The 25,539-nt window shown below is 33.3% G+C and overlaps 4 protein-coding genes and 1 long non-coding RNA gene across 6 annotated transcripts; 3 read left to right on the top strand and 2 right to left on the bottom strand.

Annotated features, from left to right (window-relative positions):
* Positions 1–2,119: 2,119 nt before the first annotated feature.
* LOC124437215 lies at positions 2,120–2,801 on the top strand. Its single transcript, XR_006945603.1, has 3 exons — positions 2,120–2,299; positions 2,424–2,563; positions 2,654–2,801. It is a non-coding gene; the product is annotated as an uncharacterized LOC124437215 (long non-coding RNA).
* A 2,753-nt stretch (positions 2,802–5,554) lies between these two features.
* LOC124437200 lies at positions 5,555–23,090 on the bottom strand. Of its 2 annotated transcripts, XM_046987209.1 has the most exons (4): positions 6,666–6,841; positions 6,286–6,426; positions 6,039–6,195; positions 5,555–5,768 (listed from the first exon to the last, which is right to left on the bottom strand). In XM_046987209.1, exons 1-4 carry the CDS (start codon positions 6,754–6,756, stop codon positions 5,681–5,683), a joined length of 477 nt encoding a protein of 158 aa, XP_046843165.1. In that variant the 5' UTR covers positions 6,757–6,841; the 3' UTR covers positions 5,555–5,680. The 2 variants fall into 2 exon arrangements, 1 of the variants encoding a protein (XP_046843165.1); XR_006945598.1 differs by lacking the exons at positions 6,286–6,426; positions 6,666–6,841 and adding an exon at positions 23,064–23,090.
* LOC124437196 lies at positions 8,841–9,641 on the top strand. Its single transcript, XM_046987204.1, has 2 exons — positions 8,841–9,140; positions 9,236–9,641. Exons 1-2 carry the CDS (start codon positions 8,890–8,892, stop codon positions 9,510–9,512), a joined length of 528 nt encoding a protein of 175 aa, XP_046843160.1. The 5' UTR covers positions 8,841–8,889; the 3' UTR covers positions 9,513–9,641.
* LOC124437195 lies at positions 12,301–13,657 on the top strand. Its single transcript, XM_046987203.1, has 4 exons — positions 12,301–12,517; positions 12,755–12,892; positions 12,985–13,135; positions 13,407–13,657. Exons 1-4 carry the CDS (start codon positions 12,427–12,429, stop codon positions 13,570–13,572), a joined length of 546 nt encoding a protein of 181 aa, XP_046843159.1. The 5' UTR covers positions 12,301–12,426; the 3' UTR covers positions 13,573–13,657.
* LOC124437209 lies at positions 15,874–20,748 on the bottom strand. The gene is made up of 4 exons (XM_046987219.1): positions 20,619–20,748; positions 17,377–17,517; positions 16,783–16,939; positions 15,874–16,031 (listed from the first exon to the last, which is right to left on the bottom strand). Exons 1-4 carry the CDS (start codon positions 20,638–20,640, stop codon positions 15,959–15,961), a joined length of 393 nt encoding a protein of 130 aa, XP_046843175.1. The 5' UTR covers positions 20,641–20,748; the 3' UTR covers positions 15,874–15,958.
* Positions 23,091–25,539: the final 2,449 nt, after the last annotated feature.

Below are 25,539 nucleotides of genomic sequence, written 5' to 3'. Positions count from 1 at the left end.
AGAAAATAGCGAAACAAACGGTAGTAAAGATTATACTCTCATTAAACATGCGAGTGAAAATGCTTTATGTGTCGAGAGTTGTAAAAGTATAAATGAATAAATACATAATGTAGTGTTATGTTAAATGAAATGAAATACTCTAATAATGAAACGAAAACTTAAAACATAATGTTAATAAGCAGTGCATTGCAAAATTACTTTTCTTCAGGCAACTGGTTTATATTTTAGACAAATCGTTGTGCATTATATTATCATCACAAGTAAAATAATGCTTTGCATGTGGTGGTTGTCTGCACAATGTTACCACTATTAAAATGCACTCATCTATAAAGATAAGCATTTTACATTGTCTCTTGAATGCTATTTGCATGCAGTCAACGAAGTGTAGACATAAATATGGACCATAGGAAAGAGCCACTAACAGAAAATTCTAGTGTCACAGATATCTTATTACACATGTATTACCATAATCGCAGTTAGTCAAGTAAAAGTGCCATTTTTGACATTTAGAACAATGAAATTGCTAACTGCAGTACATTATATTTACTAGAGCAAAATCCGTTTGAAGTATTTGTTAGATAGTAAAAATGAAGTTTTCTGAAAGTGAGAGGTTAACATATTGCATTATGATGGAATTTGTAAATGTTCAACATCTTGATTTTTGTTCTTCAAAGCATTTGACCAGATGCACTCATCTTCTCCTGCAGCCAGGTAACAGAACAAGGGTTCACACCATTAGCCAAAGCAACAGCATTTGCCACAGCAAAAAGACCACAATCTGATGATCCTTTTTGATGTTGTTGGAGAATCACTTTGACGTTTAAAGAACCATCCTGTTTTTGAAGGTTTTTGTAAACATTCTGGAGTTGCCTTTTTAATGATGAATTCAGGTTGGTACTCATAGATTCAAAGACTACTATTTCACCAGTTATGGATGTAGAAACCACCCAGTGGTTACCAATATTATGACATTGAATTGCTTGGGTGATATTTTCAGGAATATTTATGAGTTTCTTACTGTATGTGACTAGACTGTGTTCAGACCTCCCTCGGTACCAAGATCACCTATTAATTTCTGTGCTGCATCAATATGGTCATCTGAAAGCCATCCATTTAGATTTAAGCACGCTTTCTGAGCATATGACAACTTTATTCCTTGAATATCCCAACACTCAGAATTTTCAATTTTCTCATTGTTGTTCATTTTCATCTTTTGCAACTTGCTCTTCAATTACTTGTAATTTGTTTCTCATGCTTCTTCTTTTTCAAGCTTCTTCAAATACTTCAATCTTTTCACTTCTTAAATCAGCTGCTCTTCCCACTCGTTTACCTGGACACCTCTTGCATTTTCGTTTTGCAAAGCAGATTGTGACCTACACTTTGAAATTTGTTTCTTTGTTGGAGATAAGGACTTGTTTTTCAATGAAATTCCATTTTCCTCAGAACGATTTTTCTTGTGTATTGTATTACCTCTTGTAACATCTCCAGGGTTTTGTCCAAAACTTTCATCATCCAAAATGTAAAGCTCATCCTGAATTTGTTTGACTTTTGAACACACTTATTTCTAACATTTTGGATTGAGTTGCAATAATCTGTTGTGGTAAGAAAACAGTCAGAAGAATGAGCTTTTCATAATCAGGACATTAAAGTTTCCTGGCAGTGTCTTGTGTATGATATCAGTCTGAGTTGGGCTTATATTGGCTTTGGTTGAATTATATGGGGATCTAAAGTAAATAGGGATGATTGGAAAACTTCTCCAATTGATTCCCACCCAACATTTGGTTGTTGAACAACAGCACAGATGTGTTTACAATGCATCTTCCTACTCCTGTAATCAAGACATTGGCAGGAAGGCATTTGGTCGTTTGATCCCAAAAAAACTTGATATGTGGATGATGAGCTTGTGACAGTGAAATGTTTTGTCGTTTCCATCTTGATGTTTTACTTGGAATGTCAGATTCCATCCGTTGAATAATATGAGAAACAACATACTTTGGTCTATTGTGCAGGAACTTTGGGATTTGTTTGCTGTAGGACTTGTATGAATCGGATGATTTGATATTCTGTTCCTTATATCTATAAAGAGAAAATTTAAGTACACTTATACTTTTTGATTATCGTTAAAGCTCACTGATTGCAACCAACACACCATCACGAGGTCTAGCATTGATCAGTTTGCGAGGAAAACGTTGGGAAAATTAGCACGAACAATTTAAGATGAATACATCGCTACTGTTATCGTTCTTGTTGATATTTTATCCTTTGGTTTGTGATTCAGCAACATCGAAAGAAATTAAATGTAGTTATAGAAGTTGTCATTTGTGTTTCGCGTGTATCAATGACTTATCTTTTAGGAATAATAATGAATTAATCATTTGTGTTTCTAAAATCAAAATACTTATCTACTCCTTTGTTTTGTCTAGTGGAAAAACACTCAAAGGCATACTTGACAAAATTTACACACTTGGTATCGAGGTGGGAAAGGGTGAAGAAATTGTGAAATTCTATACAGAGAACTGTGTATTGATTAATTAAGGTGTTCCGGCAATAAATGGCAAAGCAGGTAAGTGAGGCATTTTTCATTTTAAAAACTTGCCTGCACACTTGCAGACGTTGCAAAAGTTTTATTTTGTATTTTCACGATATCGTTTAGAGTTGTTACATCTCTACAAAACCGTTTTTAATAGAACAACAATTATTAAAAAGGTTAACGTTTTTATGGACGACGTATATGACATGGGAGACATTGTTACTCTTAGATACCACGCGACCAACCATTTAGCAGATTGCAGTGTCCTTACACTACTGGTGAGAACTTTTAACAGCAAATCCAATTTTTCATTGTTATGATGAATGAACACATTTTAAAGTGAATTTTGACATAACATAAAAATTTGGCTGTCATCTTATAACCGAGAGCAAAAGCTCACCTTTTGACCTTTGCGTTCGTGAAAGAGATATTTTGGAGATGATTAGGATCTTTAAAATGCTAAAACACACAATGGGCAGCCAAATTTAAGCATTTCATTTCTAATTCGATGATGGCAAATAAACTAAATGAATAAATTTCTTGCAGACTAATCATCGTTTGGAAAAAGATCAAGGGCAAATACTTGATTCACAATCAAGTTTCAAATGAGCGAGAGAACATGTGTCCTAAATGATTGTTAAACTCAGCATTGGAGGAAACAAGACACTACATTTATTTGTCTTATTACTAAATTTCTAGATAAAATGAGCTTTGAAGACCATAACCGTTGTAGACTTTCATTTTGAAACATCTTTATTACAAAATGTTCTTGTCTCCGTTTGAAGTTTTACGTAGTCATTCATCTGTTACTTACCAAACGTAGTATCAGTGATAGCTTATTTTAAGGTGCGATCTTTTAGTCAAGTAGCAAATGGTGTTTCTCCCCTCCTTAACTCCACTAAAATTAGGTTAATTTATATTTCTGTAAATCATGACTTGTCTTTCAGTACATAAAGCATTTTTCAATTTGCATGTTTGGTTAGAGAATATTCTTTATTAATTTGTTTTATTATTTTGCCATTTCTTTGTCGTTTTTCTCGCCAAAGAATTCTTTTTAGTTAAACCCAAAGGCATTCCTACATGTTTGAGTAATGGCAGATCATACTATGGCAAAATTATAGAAATATGCTTAGATACAAGACTCTCCTACATACAAACAAAGAAAATTTTATCGTGAAGAAAATTATACAGTTTTGCATTTCGTGCAAGACTGGCTTTTCAGTGACAATTTGCACTTTTGAAGTCACACAACGCTTTTTCGTTTGTAAATAATCTTAAGTAAAAATCCAAGTTGATCCAGTATAACCTTTCGATCGCTTGAAAAGATCAATTTGACATGAACATTTCTATATAAATTCATCAATATTTCCTTTGTGAATTTGTTCATTTTCACTTGCAAAAGGAAAATTTAAAGCAATTTGTGTAAATAAATGAAAGGAAGTAAATCGTTTGAACGGAGTAAAGTTTAGATGGATCGTCTTAGATAGTCCTGATTGTTGTTGACTGACGTTTCGACAACCTTAGCGGTAGTCATCTTCAGAGTCTCTGGTTGAGACTACCGGTCTACCGCTAAGGTTGTCGAAACGTCAGTCGACAACAACAAAAACAGTACTTCTCAGGACTATACTAACCTGGACGATCTACATCTACAAACATGTAAATGAAAGGAATTGCATTAAAACCAGTAACGTCAGTCCAACGTTGATTAAAGGGACTATGTTGATTTCTTCGGACCATATTCTGCTGTTTCTAAGCAATAAAGAAATCTGGCTGGTATAATAATATAAATGAACGCTTGGTTGACGCCAATGTTGTGAGCTGATTGAAGTGTGTTAGTCTGGTAGTTTCCCCAGATAAAATACTCTAATTATCAAACGAAAAACCTAAAAACATTGTTAATAGGCAGTGCTCTCTTCCAATGGAAAAATTACTTTTCTTCAAGCTACTGTTGTTATATTTTAGAAAAATTCGTTGTGCATTTTATTATCATCATAAGTAAATTAATGCTTTGCATGTGGTGGTTGTATGCACAATGTTACCTCAAAAAGAAACTGCACTCAACTATAAGATGCGCTATTATACGCATCTGATACGCAGCAGACTACCAGTTGCGATAAAAAGTGTGCTGAGGTAAAACATTCCTAAAGTCACTAAAATCACTATTTCCGATGCAAATTTCGCTTTGCCAGAAAAATTTAAAGAAGACAATTTGAAATTCTGTATTAATGTGTTAATGCAAATTTATGTTTGTTAAAGGACTAAGGGTGCAGTCTTGTGTTTAATTCATTCATATGAAACAGCAATAACATTCGTATGCTTTTTATTTAAAGAGTCAATGCTGTGTTCATTGCTTATCACAAACAACGTTAAAAATATTCACAGCAGGAAACATTTATAAGGTTATCAGAATAGTTCATCTATGACTTCTGATGAACCTGAAAACTTAAGGGATCTTAGATTGTTGTAAAAAAAACAATGTATGGTGCTTGTTCTAACAGAACTGTGTACATTTCATATTTAATGTATAAAACGCAGCTTCACAACACGCAAAGAACAGAGAAATAGAGAAATGACGAAACAAAGTTGCATAGATTATTCTCTAATTAAACATGCAAATGAATAATTCTTTGTGTCGAGAGTTGTAGAAGTATAACTATAAATGAACTGAAACGTACTGTCGTTTTATTTTTTAAGTGTTATAAAATATGATCTTGATGGTTTGCATTTAGTTATGGGAAGCAAATTTATGTAAAACGTAAAAGAAATATCAATCTTTAATGGCACTAATGATGGCATTTCTATACCGAAACATGTACACGTGGACTTAAAAAAATCAAAACAAATTTAGTTTATGTTGAATGAAACTTAATAAAAACGATCATTCAGCTTATTTTTACTAGAGAAGATGGGAAACACCAATTGCCAATTGACTGAGGGGCTGCAGTGTTCACTAATAATGTGTTTCTTATATATAAATAACTTATGAAGATATTCTATAGTAAAATTTAAATAGAGACAAGAACATTTTGTAATAAAGATGTTTCAAAATGGAATTCAAATTGAAAGTCTACAAAGCTCATTTTATCTAGAAATTTAGTAATAAGACAAATAAATGTAGTGTCTTGTTTCCTCCAATGCTGAGCTTAACAATCATTTAGGACAGAGGTTCTCTCGCTCATTTGAAACTTGATTGTGAATCAAGTATTTGCCCTTGATCTTTTTCCAAACGATGATTAGACTGCAAGAAATTTATTCATTTAGTTTATTTACCATTATCGAATTGGAAATGAAATGCTTAAATTTGGCTGCCCGTGGTGTGTTTTTGCATTTTAAAGATCCTAATCATCTCCAAAAATATCTCTTTCACGAACGCCAAAGGTCAAAAGGTGAGCTTTTGCTCTTTGTTATAAGATGACAGCCAAATTTTCTATGTTATGTCAAAATTCACTTTAAAAGTGTTCATTCATCATAACAATGAAAAATTAGATTTGCTGTTAAAAGTTCTCACCGGGTAGTCGTAAAGACACTGCAATCTGCTAAATGGTTGGTCGCGTGGTATCTAAGAGTAACAATGTCTCCCATGTCATAAACGTCGTCCATATAAACGTTAATCTTTTTAACAATTGTTGGTTTATTAAAAACGGTTTTGTAGAGATGTAACAACTCTAAACGATATCGTGAAAATACAAAATAAAACTTTTGCAACATCTACGAGTGTACAGGCAAGTTTTCAAAATGAAAAATGCCTCACTTACCTGCTTTGCCATTTATTGCCGGAACACCTTGATTAATCAATACACAGTCTTCTGTATAGAATTTCACAATTTCTTCACCCTTTCCCACCTCGACATCGAGTTCGTAAATTTTGTCAAGTATGCCTTTGAGTGTTTTTTCCACTAGACAAAACAAAGGAGTAGATGAGTATTTTGATTGTAGAAACACAAATGATTATGGTCATTATTATTCTAAAAAGATAAGTCATTGATTCACACGAAACCTAAAGACAATTTCTATAACTAAATTTATTTTCTCCGTATAAAAAATCTGTTAAAATTGATTCATGCTTAAAGTGAACAAAAATTTTGTGTAGTTTTATACTTTGTAACTTCTCCATGGAAATGTTTCAGCCCTATACCTGATGAAGGTTCGTCTTTCGACGAAGATGCTGAATCAACAGACAAAGGATAAAATATCAACAAGAACGATAACAGAAGCAGTGAATTCATCTTAAATTGCTCTTGTTAATTTTCCCAACGTTTTCTTCACTTACAAATCAGTGCTAGACTTCGCGATGGTTGAACCTTTTGGTAACATATCACTTCATTTATGTACTCTCACACCCATCAACCTCTTTCTTCCCATTGGCTAAGCAAAATTAATTTCTACATTCAATATTTATTTAGTTTGCCTGAGGTCTGTGACGTGTCACTCATTTTCAAAGAGTCGTATTTACGAGTCTTCTTTGAAGAGATGTTTGATCAAAAACGCGTATAGCGACATCATTAACAATGGACAGACGATTTCTAAAGACGTCTACCCTAGTTTGTTGAAAAAAATTTTGGCTTTTCTCCTGAAATTTTGGCTTTTTCTCACTACACTGCAAAATATATTCTACTGCAAAAATAATGTCCAGCTTTATTTTATTCCTTGTTAGTCTTGAGTCAGTTCACATGACTACAAATAACAGTTCTGCGTTTCGTGCAAGGCTGGCTTTATGAGTGACAATTTTCATTCTTTGAACTCACACGACTCCTTCTCGTTTGTAAATAATCTCAAGTAAAAATGCAAGTTGATCCAGCAGAAACTTTGAATCGCTTGAAAACATCAGTTGGACCTTTTTCTTATGAGATGGTTTGTAGTGTACTTTCTACTTAAAGGAGAAATTGAGAACTGGGATGTGAAATTGACTTTTCAGACAAATACATCGATATTTCCTTTGTGAATTTGTTCATTTTAACTTGCAAAAAAAAAAGTTAAAGCAATTTGTGTAAATAAATAAAAGAACTTACTTTAAAACCACTAACGTCAATCCAAAGGTATTTGAAAGGACCGTATTCTGGTATTAATATATTTTGCTATGCCAGCCAGATTTTTAAAAGTCACGTCATTTTCAAAAGAAATTAGCCAGACATAACAGAAGATATGAATATATTTCTCTAAAATAAACATTGGATTGACGCCATTTCTTTGAGCTAATTAAATTTTTAGACAATGATGGTAAACATTTATTGTCAACAAAAAAACATTGATCTTGAACATTTACAAATTTTCTCATAACATGAAACTTATAGAACACAAGATTTTGTCACTATTTTGTCACGGATTTCGCTTTCGCAAAGATAATAGCTGCAGTTGGAAATTTCATCGTTTACAAATGGTCAACAAATAGCACTTTTCACTTGACGCACTGCCATTATGGTAATCACATGTGTAATAAGATATCCGTGACACAAAAATCATTCAATGTAGCGGCTCTTTGCTGTGGTCCTTGTTTTATGCCTACACTCCGTTGACTGCAGGCTAACAGCATTCAAGAGACGATGTGGGGTGCGTTCTTTATAGATGAATGGATTTATTAGTAGACAAACACCACATGTGAAGACTAAAGCCATATTTTACTTATGATGATAATAAAAATTGTCTTAAATTTTGTTGTCAAAATGTACTCATCTATAAAGATACGCTCCCTACATTATCTTTTGAATGCTAGACACAAAGTAGACACAAAATAAGGACCATAACAAACAGCCGTTCCATTGAAAATTTTTGTGTCACGGATCTCTTATTACACATGTGATTACCATCATGGCAGTTAGTCAAGTGAAAAGCGTCATTTTCACAACTAAGATGGCTGAAATTGCTAATTGCTTCCATTTTCTTTACCAAAGCATAGTCCTAATAGTAAAGGAGATAGAAAAATCTTATATTCTGAAAGTGTAAGACAAACTTATTAGACATAAACATTTGTTGAAAATAAGCTTTTGTTGAAAATTTGTATCGTACTCGAATATGGCTCCTACCAGACTACCACTTGTTAAAGATTTACAAAACGAATTTAAAGAAGACAGTTTTGAAGTTCTGTGTTAACGTGTTGATGTAAATTTGTGTTTATTAAAGTGGTTCTATGACGAAAACTTAACGTTAAAAAAGCATCGATTTTAGCATTCAATAGTTTAAACACGTATCAATTATTGCTTTCGTAAAATGTAAGCAAAAATAATAATATAACGAGGGAGTTATGAACATTCCTCGTTATATTATTATTTGCAATCAGCAAAGGTCTGTGACGTCATAGTCTTAACACGGCAAGAAGCGCACATGGGAAAGTATACAAAGTAATACATAAATAGAGCAAAAAAATGTCAAATTCATCGAGATCTAGCTCGCTTTCTGAGTCTTCGATCGAGACAAACGCATCGATTTCTTCATCGCAATTTATGACGGCAAATTCGGACGAATCTAATTCGGAAATTTTGCCATCTGCCGATAATATTGAACCGCTTGCTTCGCCCGATGAAATTGCTGAGTACGAAGCTGCAGTTGCAGAAGAACGGCGGGTTGAAGACATGCTGCAAGATCGTTTTGATGCCCGTGTTGATGTTACTTCATGGTAAGATGTCATTCTTAGTGTGTTACTTTGATCTGAATCGTCTGCCGTTAGCTATGATAACTTTATGGAAACATACAATTTGGCCAATATTAAAGGTGTGAATGTGGCCATTGTTCGTTGGATCTTGTTGTCAACCCCCAAGAGTGCCGATGCTGCATGGAAATAGAGCAATGCCGTGGTAAAATGTATCATAACGAAATCGATGAAAAGAAATGCATTTTGGATCACCCTGGCTTTAACGAAGTTTGCCTGAACGAATTTGTTCTTCAAATAGCAGCTTCGTTATGTTCAAAGCCAGCTAGGTTTAATTCTTCTTTGCTCATGCTGAATACAGACACTTTATTTTGTATTTCCTTTAAAACCTTAGTATAAATGTATATTATATAATGGAAGTTTGCCTGGATGTATTATTGCTTCTCACAAATTGTGTAAATTTATCATCTGCAATATATGTAAGTGTATAAGAGTTGAAACTTGTGCTAACGTCGCTCTCTTGACGTAGTTGGTGTTTGTGATTTCTTCCAAATAGTAGGTACGGCACCAGGTTTGTGCCGTCTAATCATACCACCCAAATGGAATAAACGCTCAAAACAATCTTCCTAGGAGTGATGCGAACAAATTATAAATAGAATTTCGTGCGAAATCGGATTAAAATTTGCGCGCTTCGTCTGAACAAATTTAACCCAAATTCTTCTCAAAGATTCGTCGTTTGGGCTTTTATGTAATGAAATGCCTGTACTTCTATCAGACTTATTACTACAATCTTGAACGACACATCGTGTTGAAGGCATGTTAAAAAAATTGAGTTATACAACCTTTTAAATCTCTATTTCTATATAGTGTTATATTGTAAACAGCCGCGAGTTAAGACTATGACGTCACAAGCACTTTCCTACATGACAATTCAAATATGGCGCATTTTAATGGCGGCTCTTAAAGTTCAAGTTTTATCGCTACGTAACTCGAGCAGCATGAAATACATTGCGCCAAAATTTCGCCAGAAGACATTTCTTTACATACACTATTAATCTATGAAAAAAACGAGAGGGAAAATTTTCGTCATAGTACCACTTTAAAGTACTAAGGGTGCAGTGCTGTGTTACATCAAGTACTGTCATTCGTATGCTTTTTGTTTACAGAGTCAATGCTGTGTTCATCGCTTATCACAAACAGCGATAACAATATTCACAGCAGGAAACATTTATACGATTATCACAGTTGCTAAATCTACGACTTCTGATAACCCTGAAAACTTAAGAGATCCTAGATTGTTGTGGCAAACACTGTGTGTTTTAATTTACAATTTTGCCTCGTTTATTTTGCACTCACTTATTTGGTTTGCTTACGTTGTTTTTCCAGAGATCGGTTAAGTGATCTACCAGAACTGTGTACATTTAACATTTAATGTATAAAACGTAGCTTCACAACACGCAAAGAACAAAGAAATAGAAAAATAGCGAAACAAACGGTAGTAAAGATTATACTCTCTCATTAAACATGCGAGTGAAAATGCTTTATGTGTCGAGAGTTGTAAAAGTATAAATGAATAAATACATAATGTAGTGTTATGTTAAATGAAATGAAATACTCTAATAATGAAACGAAAAACTTAAAAACATAATGTTAATAAGCAGTGCTCTCTTCCATTGCAAAAATTACTTTTCTTCAGGCAACTGGTTTATATTTTAGACAAATTCGTTGTGCATTATATTATCATCACAAGTAAAATAATGCTTTGCATGTGGTGGTTGTCTGCACAATGTTACCACTATTAAAATGCACTCATCTATAAAGATAAGCACTTTACATTGTCTCTTGAATGCTATTTGCATGCAGTCAACGAAGTGTAGACATAAAATATGGACCATAGGAAAGAGCCACTCAACAGAAAATTCTAGTGTCACAGATATCTTATTACACATGTTATTACCATAATCGCAGTTAGTCAAGTGAAAAGTGCCATTTTTTGACCATTTAGAACAATGAAATTGCTAACTGCAGTCATTATATTTACTAGAGCAAAATCCGTTTGTAGTATTCTTATATAGTGAAAAAATCTTGTTTTCTGAAAGTGAGAGGTTAACACATTGCATGTTATGAGGAAATTTGTAAATGTTCAAGATCAATGTTTTGTTAACAACAAATGTTTACTATCATTGTCTAAAAACTTTATTAGCTCAATGCAATGGCGTCAATCCAACGTTAATTTTACGGAATTGTTTTCATATATTCTGTTATGTCTGGCGAATTTCTTTTGAAAATGATGTGCTTTTCAAAAAAATCCTGCTGGCATAGCAGAAAATATTAATACCAGAATACGGTCCCTTCAAATACCGTTGGAGTGACGTCAGTTTCTTTCATCTATTTACACAAATTTCTTTTTGCAAGTTAAAATGAACAAATTTACAGAGGAATATCGATGTATTTGTCTGAAAAGTCCAATTTCACATACCAGTATTCCTCCTTTAAGTAGAAAGTACAATATAAACCATCTCAGAAGGAAAAGGTCCAACTGATGTTTTCAAGCGATCGAAAGTTTCTGCTGGATCAACTTGCATTTTTACTTGAGATTATTTACAAACAAGAAGGAGTCCTGTGACTTCAAAGAGTGCAAATTGTCACTCATAAAGCCAGCCTTGCACGAAATGAAAAAACTGTACTTTGTCTTCTGATAGAACTCACTAAGGGGTAAACGAAAGATTGTCATTATCTTGAAGTATAATATATTTTGCAGTGTCGTGAAATAGTGTCCCGAAAGACTGAAAAAGAAATATGTATTTGCAATTTTACTTTGGTTGTGTAAAATCTTTCCAGAAAAATCAAAATTGTTTGCTTCAATGATGAGATAGAAGATGAAAAAGAATTTGTGTGCTCACCTCCTATCTATGTAAATAAATAAGCAAAATCGTATCGGTACTAAATTAGATGTTTTTGAAAAAGGCCAAAATTTTGTTCAACAAACTTGGGTAGACTTGTCTTTAGAAATCGTCTGTCCATTGTTAATGATGTCGCTATACGCGTTTTTGATCAAACATCTCTTCAAAGAAGACTCGTAAACAAGACTCTTAGAAAATAAGTGACACGTCACAGACCTCATGCAAACCACATGAATATTTAATACATAATTTAATGTTGGTTTAGCCAATGGGAGGAAAGAAGATGTTGAAGGGTGTGAGAGAGTACATAAATAAAGTGATATGTCACCAAAAGGTACATACCATCACGAAGTCTAGCACTGATTTGTAAGTGAAGAAAACGTTGGGAAAATTAACACGAACAATTCGAAATGAATTCACCGCTACTGGCATCATTCTTGTTGATGTTTTATCCTTTGTTTATTGATTCAGCATCATTGTTGAAAGATGAATCTTCATCAGGTATAGGGCTGAAACATTTCCATGGAGAAGTTACAAAGTATAAAACTGCACGAAATTTTTGTTCACTTGAAGCAAGATCAATTTCAACAGATTTTTATACAGAGAAATTAAATTTAGTTATAGAAGTTGTCTTTAGGTTTGGTGTGAATCAACGACTTATCTTTTTAGAATAATAATGAAATTAATCATTTGTGTTTCTAAAATCAAAATACTCATCTACTCTTTTGTTTTGTGTAGTGGAAGAAACACTTAAAAGCATACTTGACCAAAATTACGAATTCGTTCTCGCGGGAAAGGGTGAAGACGCGCTGAAATTCTACACTGAAGACTGTGTATTAATTAATCAAGGTTTACCGGCAATAATTGGCAAAACTGGTAAGGGAGGCATTTTTCATTTTAGAAAACTTGCCGGCACACTCGCAGATGCTGCAAGATGTTTCATTTTGCATTTTCACATTATCGTTTAGATTTGTTAGAGCACTTCCAAGGCGAGGATTTGTCAATTATTAAAAAGATGAACGTTTTTATTGACAACGTTTATGACAAGGGAGACATTGTTACTCTTAGATACCACGTGACGTCGCATGGTGAAGATTGCAGTGTCCTTTCAACTGTCCGGTGAGAACTTTTAACAGCAAATCCAATTTTTCATTGTCATGATGAATGAACACATTTTAAAGTGAATTTTGACATAACATAAAAAATTCCCTGTCATCCTATAACCGAGAGCAAAAGCTCACCTTTGGACCTTTTGCGTTCGTGAAAGAGATATTTTTGTAGATGATTAGGATCTTTAAAATGCAAAAACACACCACGGGCAGCCAAATTTAAGCATTTCATTTCCAATTCGATGATGGCAAATAAACTAAATGAATAAAATTTCTTTCAGAGTAATCATCGTTTGGAAAAAAGATCGAAGGCACATACTTGATTCACAATCTTGTTTCAAATGTGCGAGAGAACCTCTGTCCGCCGACGTCATGATTGTTGAACTAAACATTGGAGAAAACAAGATCCTACAATTATTTGTCATATTTTGTAGCCTGATTTTCTAGATAAAATGAGCTTTGTAGACCATAACCGTTGTAGTCTTTCATTTTGAAACATCTTTATTACAAAATGTTCTTGTCTCCGTTTAAAGTTTTTCGTAGTCATTCAACTGTTATATAACAAACGCAGTTACAGTGATTGCTTATTTTAAGGTGCCTCCCTTTAGTCAAGTAGTAAATGGTGCCCCTCCCCTCTCTCCCTCCTTAACTCCACTAGAAATGGGTTTAATTTACATTTCCGAAAATCATGACTTGTGTTTCAGTACATAAAGTATTTTTCAATTTACGTGTTTGGTTATAGAATAATCTATATTAATTTGTTTTATTATTTCGCTATATCTTTGTCGTTTTTCTCGCCAAAGAATTCCTTTTGATTAAACCCAAAGGCCTTCCTACATCTTTGAGTAAGGGCAGATCATACTATGACAAGATTATAGAAAAATGCTTAGATACAAGACTTTCTCATACATACAAACAGAGAAAAGTATGTCACGAAGAAAACATACAGATTAAATCAGGAAGACCATCTTCATAATACTAGACAGGAAATATGAGAAAATATTTTTTTCACTGGCTGTTTCTAGCATCATCCCTCTTCTCAGTTCCATAACTTGAAGAATAAGACGTCACAAGTGATGAGAATAGTAAGGACTTTTGTATTTTCATCAACTGACAAACATTATTTGCAAAAAAAAATTTCATAGCTTTGTGTGTTGTGAAGCTACTTTGCATATATGAAGTAAAATGTACACAGTTCTTGTAGAGAACTCAACCATACCCTAAAATATCGCCCATGCAGCAACATTCGCTCTCATGCAGACAAAGATTAATGCACATATACCTATTTCGATATACTAATGCTTTCTTCAGTGAAGTAAAGATTGTCATTTACTTTCAAGAGTTACCTAAATTTATTAGCTTCCCATTTCTAAATGTAATCTACCAAGATTATATTTCATAACAAGTTAACCTAATTTCAATCGTGCTGCAACGAAATTATGTATTTTTTAATTTATACCGCACTTGACACATAAAGCATTTTTCACTTACATGTTTGATTAGAATAGTCTGTTTTATTATTTCTTTATTCTCTGTTCTTTGCGTTGACGCTACTTTGCATACATTAAGTAAAATGTACACAGTTCTGCTAGAGCACAAAACCATTCTCAAAAAATACTCCCATTCAGACAAAGATGTGTTGATTGCCTTCTATAAAAATCGTAGTACATAAATTTATTAAAGCAAACGATGCCATCTATACTATCTTAATGCCTGCTCTTCTGATGAAAATAAAAACTTCGAGAAAGATTTTCCTTCAGTCAATCAACGTTTAAAAGCTTATTCTAACAATTTGAATTTCGCCTTAATGATATCCATGTTGCATGCCAATCTTGATTCAAATTTTTGCTTTGTTTCACCTCAGCCATAATGCAGGTCCTATGCACTCGAATTTTATTATTTGGTAAATTCCAAATGACTTGCAAGAAGCTGCGAGTCAAGAATGTGTTTTCTGTCATTAAAATGGATTTAGAACTAAAAATGAAAATATCTATACTGGCTCTCGAAGTTTTAACTTTCTGCAGAAGTGGTAAATAAAATGTGTAAAGGTGTCATCGTTTATTTCGATGATTTTACACATTAAAAGGCAAAAGCAATGAATGTGTAGTTAACTGTTGGCAAAAAGTTCCTACACTGTAGTTTTCATTATAGAGAATGCATCTCTGAATTGAATTACTTAAATATTGTGCATTTACTGCATTGTAATGTATGCAAACAAACACTACAGGCAAACTTGTTTTGCTAATCAAGTTTGTCAAATCATAATTTTAATGAGAAAGGAAGCTTTGGGCGTATAAAATATTACATTGAATTGTTTTTATTTAATCAATTATCAGCTCTAATCATGACTATTAGTAGACTACACCTCTATTCTTTGATTGTAATATTCTTCGCATTCTCTTCTGGTTTGCTTAATTGAAATGGTTTGGCCTGTTATTGCCGTCTACGGCAGTGGGTATCATATAACACGATTAAAGTAAATGGTTTGAACCCATCATATAATACCATATAATACCATATACTATATAATGGTGTCATATAATACGATTACTGAGGAAGGTTAGAATAAACGAAGGAGATTGGCTAGGAAAAACCATGGAGATATTACATATACTTATTATTTAAAGAAGATAAGAAAAGAAAGTATCGGATGACTGTCATTTCTTGTTGAAATATGAAGGCGAAGTAAGTTTGTAAGAAAGATAATCATTTCAAAGATTAATTTCATGTTGAAATTTAACAGCAATATTTAGATATCGGCTCATTTTTTAATCACGTGGAGTGTGGCTTGCAATCGCTTTGACAAACATTTGTTTTACAATTACCAACTGTTCTATTTCAGTCTGTTGGAAACTCCATTATCAACAAAGTAGTCCCCGTCAATCTTTTTCCACACAAAGATCGCTCTGCAAGAAATTTATTAAGTTAAGATGATGAAAGAAGTGAATTTTTGTATGTTAAGTTACAACCATTTTTAAGCTCCCGTTAACTGTGCAACCGAAAGTTATTACTTCGTGCTGTCAAACTTGTCACTTTCGAAGGCGTAAGTTAAAGGAGTCAAAAAAACCTTTGTTTTAACTTGTCACTTTCGAAGGCGTAAGTTAAAGGAGTCAAAAAAACCTTTGTTTTAACTTGTCACTTTCGAAGGCGTAAGTTAAAGGAGTCAAAACCTTTGTTTTAACTTGTCACTTTCGAAGGCGTAAGTTAAAGGAGTCAAAAAAACCTTTGTTTTAACTTGTCACTTTCGAAGGCGTAAGTTAAAGGAGTCAAAAAAACCTTTGTTTTAACTTATCACTTTGAAGGCGTAAGTTAAAGGAGTCAAAACCTTTGTTTTAACTTGTCACTTTGAAGGCGTAAGTTAAAGGAGTCAAAACCTTTGTTTTAACTTGTCACTTTCGAAGGCGTAAGTTAAAGGAGTCAAAACCTTTGTTTTAACTTGTCACTTTCGAAGGCGTAAGTTAAAGGAGTCAAAAAAACCTTTGTTTTAACTTGTCACTTTTGAAGGCGTAAGTTAAAGGAGTCAAAAAAACCTTTGTTTTAACTTGTCACTTTCGAAGGCGTAAGTTAAAAGAGTCAAAAAAACCTTTGTTTTAAGACTTCGTCGTAAGTTAATAGCCGAATTATCTTTTCTATAAAAAAGAAAGATTAAAAGCTTACCGAGATGTTGGAAGCAAGGAGTCGTCTAGTCCATAACCTTCCACATTAAATCTCGTAACCGCCACGTCTCCCTGGTCATATAACTGCTCAACGCTAACGGATACACGTTTTACTTGTTGTAGGGAATCGGACTCTGCTTTTAAATGCTCAAGTAATCCTAAATAATAAGATTACAGGAGGATGTGATTGATCGTTTCATTGAAATGTGGCGCATCCAGGAAACTTTTTTAGTTTTATCATTGGGAAACTAGGGAAGATAGTCCTGCTATGAATTTGAGGGTAGTTAATTTCTATAGAAATCCAAAATGTATTTCGAAGTTAGCTAACACCAAGACAAACACCAACAGCATCATAGCAGGACCTGCACGAGCGCACATCTAATAAAAATATTAGAATGGTGTTCTACGTTCCGTGACTTGGGATCGAGTTTTTAGTGTGTAAACAAGATAGAAAAAGCCCAAAAATTTAGCTGGACTGATTGTTCTCTAGAAGTTTATGGAACGAATTTTACACGTATTTCACTAAAGATGAGAAGTGAAACCCTGTGAAATTTATAAGTAGATGTGATTACTAAAACAAAAATGCTCCGCAAACCTTTCTTTCCTTTCGCCTCCGCTTGACCTGGCGCACAATACACGCAGTCATCAGAGTAATATTTTAATGCCTCCTCGACATTTCCTTTCATGAGAAATGAAAGAACTGCTTTAATTTTTTCTTCTAACATGTCCTTTAAATCTTCAAGAAACATAAAATCCAGTTTTGAGTTTGAATTGAGAATAGTTGTCTTGTTAATTAGCGATTTCTTCAAATATGGACAAATATTATCTGTCAGGGAACAAATACCGTATGCCAGGTAATCACTATTACTATTTATTAAGTTGTGTTTGGTTCAAACCGTTTAATGATGAAAAAATATAAATTTGCGATTAGTTTTTATAAATATATTGCAATGATATTTAAGTGAGCTTCACAAAATTAAATTTCATCGTTGGTTCATATATTTTAAAATATTAATTGACGAAATGGCGACGCAAACGGCGAAGGGATTTCATGTCCAAATATCAAACACGTTCGGATATGTATTACATGAGGATGGCATTGTAAATGTTATACGAGACTGGGAAATGAAAACAATGTCCTCCTTCTCAATATGGAAAAACACCAAAAACTTTGGGAAAATAGGTAACTTTAATAGACCATTTATTTATCAATACTAATGGACATAATATAGTGAGGGACTTTTGACTTTAATATGGGTTACTTCATGGTTGGTGAGATAATAAAAATCGTACAAACGAACCAGACGTAAAGTAATCCTTTTACCATACGAGTACGGAGTTTTTGATTATAGTGAAACTTGTCGCTGAAATGATAGACACACTTTAAAACAATCACCTAATTTGCATAAAATTTGTGAGTAAGTGTCTTGAAATTCTTTTAAAAATATGCAACATAGTACTGTATATTATTCTAAATTATCTCATGATGAACTCCATCTTTTGTATGTTGCAGAACAATTTCTGCATTGGCATGTATATGTATATGTATATGTATAGGAAGTTTATAATTTATGATTTTCCGTATAAAACAGTGCTCGATGCCCGAGAGCAGAGCGTAAATATGTGTAGTGGTGTAGAGAAAAATCACAGAACTACAGATTCATCCCGACAAGCCTGTTTCGTGATTGCTCAAGAGTGAGCAATCACGAAACAGGCTTGTCGGGATGAATCTGTATATGTATATGTATATGTATATATAAAAGATAAACGTTTCTCCGGATTTTTAAATGACTTTTATTGAGCTTTCGACTCGTTGCTTCGAGCCTTCATCAGAATGATGATTTTTATCCTCATTCTGATGAAGGCTCGAAGCAACGAGTCGAAAGCTCAATAAAAATCATTTAAAAATCCGGAGAAACGTTTATCTTTTATGTATTCAATGCCTGGATTACAAATTTTCAAACGTATATGTATATGTATATGTATATGTATATGTGTAGTGGTGTTGAGAAAAATCACAAAACTACTAAGAGTGAGCAAAACTACTAAGATTCTCACTAAGAGTGAGCAATCACGAAACAGGCTTGTCGGGATGAATCTGTAGTTTTGTGATTTTTCTCAACATCACTACACATATTTACGCTCTGCTCTCGGGCATCGAGCACTGTTTTATCGGGAAAATCATCAAGTATAAACTTCCTATGTATATGTATATGTATATGTATATGTATATGTATATTAATTCACTTATATTATAGTTATATATTATGTAATATAAGCAAGCACAAGAAAAATCATAATATTGATTTAAAATTACTCACAAAAATAGATTGCTCAATATCTAATTAGATAGAGCTACGTATATGCACAAATTTAGGAAATTAGAACTTTTTAAAATATGTATACTAAAAATTTTTTATTCTGTGAAGTGTTTCATGCTGTTCGGCTGTAGTAGTTAATGATAATGAATGTATTTTTTGAATAAGTGTCTTTTGATTTACCAGATGATGAGGTTAAAAAGTGAAACACAGTTTAGCAAATATACTGCAATTACATTATTGTATTGATGTAAACAAATATAAATACCAAAATCAACTTAAAAATTACTTGAAAAAGTGCTCAATACTAGAATTGAGCTAATACTACTATTAATATAAAAATATTAAATTTCAAATGTTATGAAACAAGAAAAAATTCATAATAAAAATATAGGTCATTAATGTTAATGTGAAATCTGAGATAGTACATTTATTGTTTTACATATTGTATAACATATTTATGGTTTATTATTGGCATGGCATGCCTAAACCTTAACATCATAATTACTGTCTCATCATTATAATGACAATTGATAAAAGATTTTTGTATGGTGTAACATAAAGAGTTGTAAATCTATTTTGACAAATCTCTTTCTAAGTTTGCTTAAATATTGCTATGGATTAGTGTACATATGTGAATACATTATAGACTTTTCATTGCATATTCCAACATTTACCAGCCAATTAAAAAGGTACACCACTTATCTTTATTAATTATGGTGGTCTTCATTGCTCCCATGAAATATTGACAAATATACACTAACAAAAACAAATTTAACTTGATAAGTTAATGGTTACAACTATGCTTCCTTTTTGAACTCATCACCTGCATACAGCTCATAAAATTTATAAGTTTTGCGATGTTTACTTCGTCAGAGAGTCCAGTGATATTAAGTCACAGATAAAACAGCAAATAGTGTATTTGACTCTATTATAAGTTTATAACTTAAGGTGGGTGCATGAAAGTTTATACTGCAACATTTATCTGTAAATATTTTCATATTTTGATATTAAAAACTGTATTATAAAAATATAAAATTACTCGCCATCTCAAAACGACCTAGCACCAGTGCATGCATGGTTTCCTTTTAGCTTTTGGTTCTTTCCCATTAGCCGCCATCTTTAATTTATTCCCGATTGTGTAAAATATTATATTTCAAAGTAAAGGGCGGTTTGCTGGGTGGAAAATAGTGCTAACCTTGAGACTTACAATCAAGGTTTTATTCCCGATTGTGTAAAATATTATATTTCAAAGTAAAGGGCGGTTTGCTGGGTGGAAAATAGTGCTAACCTTGAGACTCCCTCGGTTTTCGTAAGTACGTTTAATCACTAACATGGTTTTACTTATAAGAATATTTTACATATAGCTGTAGTCGAACATAATCGTTTTTATTGTTTTTATCCATGCGAAAATCACGCAATTTGTCGTGGTGAATTTGCCTCCCACATCAGACTCGTGTCTCCGGCTGAAAATAGTCTAATCTTGGGTAATTTCGGCCTAAAATTTATGATATATTACCTTCCGTGCAGCCTGAAGCCATGACGCAAAACAATTTAAAGCGCTGAAATTAAAATAGCTCAAATTTTCAAAGAAAGCTTTCAAACAGTATCACCTTATGTAAATACCATAAATGCGACTATCGATTATTGAGTATTTGACACCACTCGATACCAGGCTCCTACCCAAAGTAATCGACACCATTGTGCTATCGAAATATTTTCGATTGCTCACTGCAAAAAAGAAAACACAAAATGAAAAATGAGTTAAAAGAAAGCTTAAAAACCTATCATATAAGTGCAGCGCTGACAGTTTAGGTTTGATTTTTAAATTGGTTATATCATATAACCAATTTAAAAATCAAACCTAAACTGTCAGCGCTGCAGCTCTATATAAACTAGGAAAATTAGATTTTAGTCGTAAATATCGGCCATCTTGCCACCTTTCAAGATGGCGGCTTACCTCACTCGTAACTATTTAATTTTGGCAGAGTCAGATATCTAGTAGATGGGGTTCTTTGTCATTGGTGAGTTTTCATTATGGATGAATGCATCAGCTGAAAGGATCGATTGTGCATTTAACGTATGCTGCCAGGCTCGGCACGCAAGCTGCGAAATTTATTTTGTAAATAACGTTTGCTAAAATAGTTGAGAGAATTCAAGCTTAAAGCATATAAACTGTCTTTATTCAACCAATTTTCAGCTCAAATTTTGACCAGTCGTAGCAGGCTATATACCTCTATTCTTTGATAGTGAATTTTGATTGGAAAAATTCTATTTCCAATGTTTTCAATTTCCATATCTTCAACTTCCCATCTTTTTCACCTTTCTCCTCTGCTTTTTGCTCTTCCAGATGTCAAGCACTACCAGTCTGTATTGACTCACAATTTCAATTTGCAGTCCTTTAAATTCTTTGTATCTCTTTGTTTCACTGAGATAGAATCCAAATGACTGTTTCTTCCAGCACTGCCATAAGTAAACAGATGCTCAATTCTTTTTTGATACCATGTAATACACAGTAGCAATTCTTTCCTTTTGGCGATTCTTGTATTTTCTCGCCTTCCTCATTCCTTCTTCCTTCATTCCTTTTCACCCACATTCCTTTCTCCCCTCATTCCTTCTTCCCTCATTCCTTTTTTCCCACATTCCTTTCTTCCCTCATTCCTTTCTTCCCTCATTAACTTTGCCGTGTGGGTTCCGGCATCTTAGAATAGACCCAACGTAACCTCTGCGTGTCGTAAAAGGCGACTAAAAGGGGTTGGTGTGTTTAGGAAGCGCATCCGACCTTGAAACTTATGCTACATATTATGCTTCATTTTACATATTATGATCCCAAGATTAAAACATTTCGTTAAATGTAATGATTTTTTTTCTTACAATACAATTTTTTTCGTATTTATGGCTCATATGTAACTAAAAATTCAGCAATGACTTTGATCAGTTATTTTAATCCCACAAAAAAAGAGTGTTTATTTTGGCATATTAACAATGACATTGTGTATCAAGAAGTTGCCGTTGATCTTCTTCCAAACCATCATCGTCCTGCAATTTATCATTTTAAATTTGGTTTAGTTGTGATTGCTAAATTCATGTTGCGTTTCTCAAATTTTAAGCAATGCTAACAATTTTAAGTCAAGTCACACTATTGTTTCTAGACCTTTTCAACAATGCATCATGGGTAATCATGATTACGTTGCAAACATTACATCATGGATAATCATTGTCAGATTGTTGACCTGATTAGAGCTAAATAGCAATAAAATTATTAAATGCTGAAATCAATTCTACTTAAGATTGAAGAAACTTATTCAGTTCTGCTTGAAAAATTGACTCACATCTTAATATTTATCTCCATATTTTTGGCTTCCCTGGAAATTTCGCCATACAACACCATACACTACCTCTTCAACATGCTATGTTTGCTCGTTTTGCGAACAAAGTGCTTACAAATTGATCGAATTGATGGATTTTGGGCTGGTTTAATCTAAAGAAATGTTTTGTTTATTTTGGCTTGAAAATTGGTGTAAACTTTTCGATTTTTGACGATAACTTCACGATTTTATTGGACGTTTACTCGATATTCGAAATAAGTACAGGCTGCCTCCTTTTTACAAAAATTGTTACTTCATTGATCGAATATAATGTATTTGTGCAAATATGCATTTATCAACACATGTGGCCCCCATTCTAAAATTCTTTTATCTTACCGAAACTGAACAAGAACAGAGTCATCTTGTGCAATCGCCTTTCCCGTATATCGCAGAGTCACAATGTTCCCTCCATCGAACACCTCTTTAATTTGAACATCCACTCTAATCACTAACTTTAGCAAAGCCAACTCTGTTTTGAAGTGCTCTAATAACTCTGTACCATAGCAAGATGAAAGATTGTAGTTTAGAAATTATTTCGGCAAACTTTTTGTTGTTATGAATGAAATCGACAGTGCAAAAGAAAATTCTTCGTTCACCTTTTTTGCCTTTTACCTCTGAAGCACCTTGGGGGATGAAAATGCAGTCATCTGTAAAGAAGTCCAGTACTTCCTCAACTTTTTGCTCAAGAAGGAGTGCGTAGACAGTATTAAGTTTTTCTTCGATTATTTTCTTCACTAAAAACACGCAAATTCCTGCTTTGAATGTGACTTGTTACTATGTTTATCAAACATTCCTGATAGCAGCAAGTATCATCTCGATGTCCTGGAACAAATTCCGGGCAACAGAACGAGGAAAATATGTAGACTGGAAAAGCGGCATACATAGTGCCTCGTGGAACAAAGTTGCGTTTGAATAAAAGCATTTCAAGTTTCATAACATAGATATTCATATAATCATGTCACACACGTAATCACAGAACAAATAATACAAGGATCAGTCAGGGGGGCAACGTGTTCTCACATCCGTCATTTTTCCTGACAGTCAATCGCTTGTTTCCCACGACTAAAATGATATAACTTCATTTCTGACTTCTGAGTAATGAATTTGAAAATATTTATACGTAAGAAATCATGACTTCAGGTAATTTTAACGGTTCGAAAAAATTAAAAATCCTTATCAACTGGCTGGAATAATTGCGGTTAATACGCTCAGCAAGATATGTACGAGGACAAAACACTAAGGTTCCGACTGGGGTGACCTTTCATATAACCTTTCTATGCACAATATACAAGGTGGTCGGCACCAGAGCCCTCTATAGTATAAGAGTTGGGACAAACGGTCTGGGGCGAGCGCGGAGCCGCCATTTTGGTTCCTACTTGCAAAGTGAAACTATAATAATACTATTGGAAATTGGGTTTATATGCAAAAGAAGAAAGCAATTTAAGCTTATTCCATGGTAGTATCAAATATATTAGGAATAATAGCAAGCTCTTTGCGTTTTTTTAACGATTTGCGGCAGACCTGATTTAATTTCATTGGTTTGAGCTTCGTTTGCGGTTTACTAGTTCGTGCTTCAAATTGATCGTGACCCATTGTAAGAAGTATTTTTCGTACGTGAACGTGTTTTCTCGGCTTATGTTCCGACTCTGTAACACGTTTTCAAGATCTTTAAGCTTGGTGGCAAGCGGCAATGTCATCCTGGCATCAGTGTTATCAAATACTTGGACAAGACTTTGTTCGAAACTTCGAATCATAGTCATCATGCATATTTTGTCCGGAGAGATTTGTGTTCAAGATTTGTAACAATTTAATGGTAGTGAGTGATTTATGCCCCTCCCCAATTTAATCCAAGCATGATATTTTTTATTCTGAAAGATCACAAAATTTTCTTGCTCAGCAGAAAATGACAGACTTTTTTACTTTTTAGTTATTGAAATATGCAATGATTTGACCAAGATGCATTTGACCTTAAACGTTTTATTCCTTTATATGAAGTTATTTCGCCTTTATCACTTTATAAAGTATTAAAGTTTATTTCTAATAAAGTTTGTTAGGGATTCTGCTGAAAATTTTGGTGAAGCATTTCTTTAAATTGAATATATTATTTCTATAATATGAAACATTTCTGTTGTTGAAGAACAGTCTGTTTGCTATAAATGCTACTGTTTGTAGTCGTTTATACAGCACATGAGTCTGATCCAATCTTTAATTTAGCAAAGAGTTAAATTTATTGGTTGAGGAATGACAAAACTTCTATATGTGTTTAATGATCAAACAGGGGTGTGTTGGAGGGAGCTCAGCCCCATTTGTTCAAATTCTATGCCTTGTATTGCCAGTGAAATATATATATCAAAAAGCTAGCAGCACCTAAATATATATCAGAAAGCCGGCAATATTTTAATATATATTAGAAAGGCAGCAACAGTTGTAATATACATTAAAAAGCCCAAATAGCTGAAATTATGGAGATATGCCTCTGTGATCTTATAAACCAAAACCTACAATTAAAATATCATCGACAAGTCTAGAAGAGAAGTAATGTTCTACTTTGAGCTACAGAAGTAGGGTACATTTGTACAATTCAATACCAAAAATATATTGTACTCAGCTGTTTCAGTGAATATCCTAATTATAATTACTTCATTTTTAAATGATGAACTAAAAATACAAAATACAACATGGAAAATCATAAGAGTTTCTGTGATTTGGTGTAGTTGTTTTAGTATGGAAGTGGCTGAGAATTGAGAGGTTTGTAGATTGACCAATTTCAGAACATAATGAGAAATCATCTTCGATTAAAAAAACAAGCTTTGGAGTAAGAAAACTATTGAAACTGCATCAGCACGAACTTTGCAATGTTATTTGGCCCAAAAATGTTTCTCTACTTGAGTCAGTTAATTGAACCTTATATCAAAAGCAGTTCAGCACAACAATCACCATACGCAATCAAATTTCGTAAGTTCGACGTAAAGGCATTTCTTTCATTTTTTTCGTAATCCTCGATTTATGCGATATGTAATGACATTTAGTAGCCTTCAACAATCAGTTATTACACACTTATCCATAAAAAAA

The sequence above is a fragment of the Xenia sp. Carnegie-2017 genome, unplaced genomic scaffold (assembly GCF_021976095.1).
Source record: "Xenia sp. Carnegie-2017 unplaced genomic scaffold, XeniaSp_v1 HiC_scaffold_16, whole genome shotgun sequence".
Classification (NCBI taxonomy): domain Eukaryota; kingdom Metazoa; phylum Cnidaria; class Anthozoa; order Malacalcyonacea; family Xeniidae; genus Xenia; species Xenia sp. Carnegie-2017.
This window is presented reverse-complemented; position numbering and strand designations above follow the sequence as displayed.

What these genes read in the sequence shown, in the direction of transcription:
- LOC124437200 (XM_046987209.1), bottom strand. Translation starts at nt 6,756, where the DNA reads ATGAATTCACTGCTTCTGTTATCGTTCTTGTTGATATTTTATCCTTTG. An exon ending in GGCAATAAATGGCAAAGCAG is followed by an intron (nt 6,196 to 6,285) that starts GTAAGTGAGGCA and finishes GATATCGTTTAG; the next exon opens with AGTTGTTACATCTCTACAAA. An exon ending in AGTGTCTTTACGACTACCCG is followed by an intron (nt 5,769 to 6,038) that starts GTGAGAACTTTT and finishes AATTTCTTGCAG; the next exon opens with TCTAATCATCGTTTGGAAAA.
- LOC124437195 (XM_046987203.1), top strand. Translation starts at nt 12,427, where the DNA reads ATGAATTCACCGCTACTGGCATCATTCTTGTTGATGTTTTATCCTTTG. An exon ending in GAAAGATGAATCTTCATCAG is followed by an intron (nt 12,518 to 12,754) that starts GTATAGGGCTGA and finishes TGTTTTGTGTAG; the next exon opens with TGGAAGAAACACTTAAAAGC. An exon ending in GGCAATAATTGGCAAAACTG is followed by an intron (nt 12,893 to 12,984) that starts GTAAGGGAGGCA and finishes ATTATCGTTTAG; the next exon opens with ATTTGTTAGAGCACTTCCAA.
- LOC124437209 (XM_046987219.1), bottom strand. Translation starts at nt 20,640, where the DNA reads ATGGCTTCAGGCTGCACGGAAG. An exon ending in GGAGGCGAAAGGAAAGAAAG is followed by an intron (nt 16,940 to 17,376) that starts GTTTGCGGAGCA and finishes CTTATTATTTAG; the next exon opens with GATTACTTGAGCATTTAAAA. An exon ending in TCCTTGCTTCCAACATCTCG is followed by an intron (nt 16,032 to 16,782) that starts GTAAGCTTTTAA and finishes AATTTCTTGCAG; the next exon opens with AGCGATCTTTGTGTGGAAAA.
- LOC124437196 (XM_046987204.1), top strand. Translation starts at nt 8,890, where the DNA reads ATGTCAAATTCATCGAGATCTAGCTCGCTTTCTGAGTCTTCGATCGAG. An exon ending in CGTGTTGATGTTACTTCATG is followed by an intron (nt 9,141 to 9,235) that starts GTAAGATGTCAT and finishes CCAATATTAAAG; the next exon opens with GTGTGAATGTGGCCATTGTT.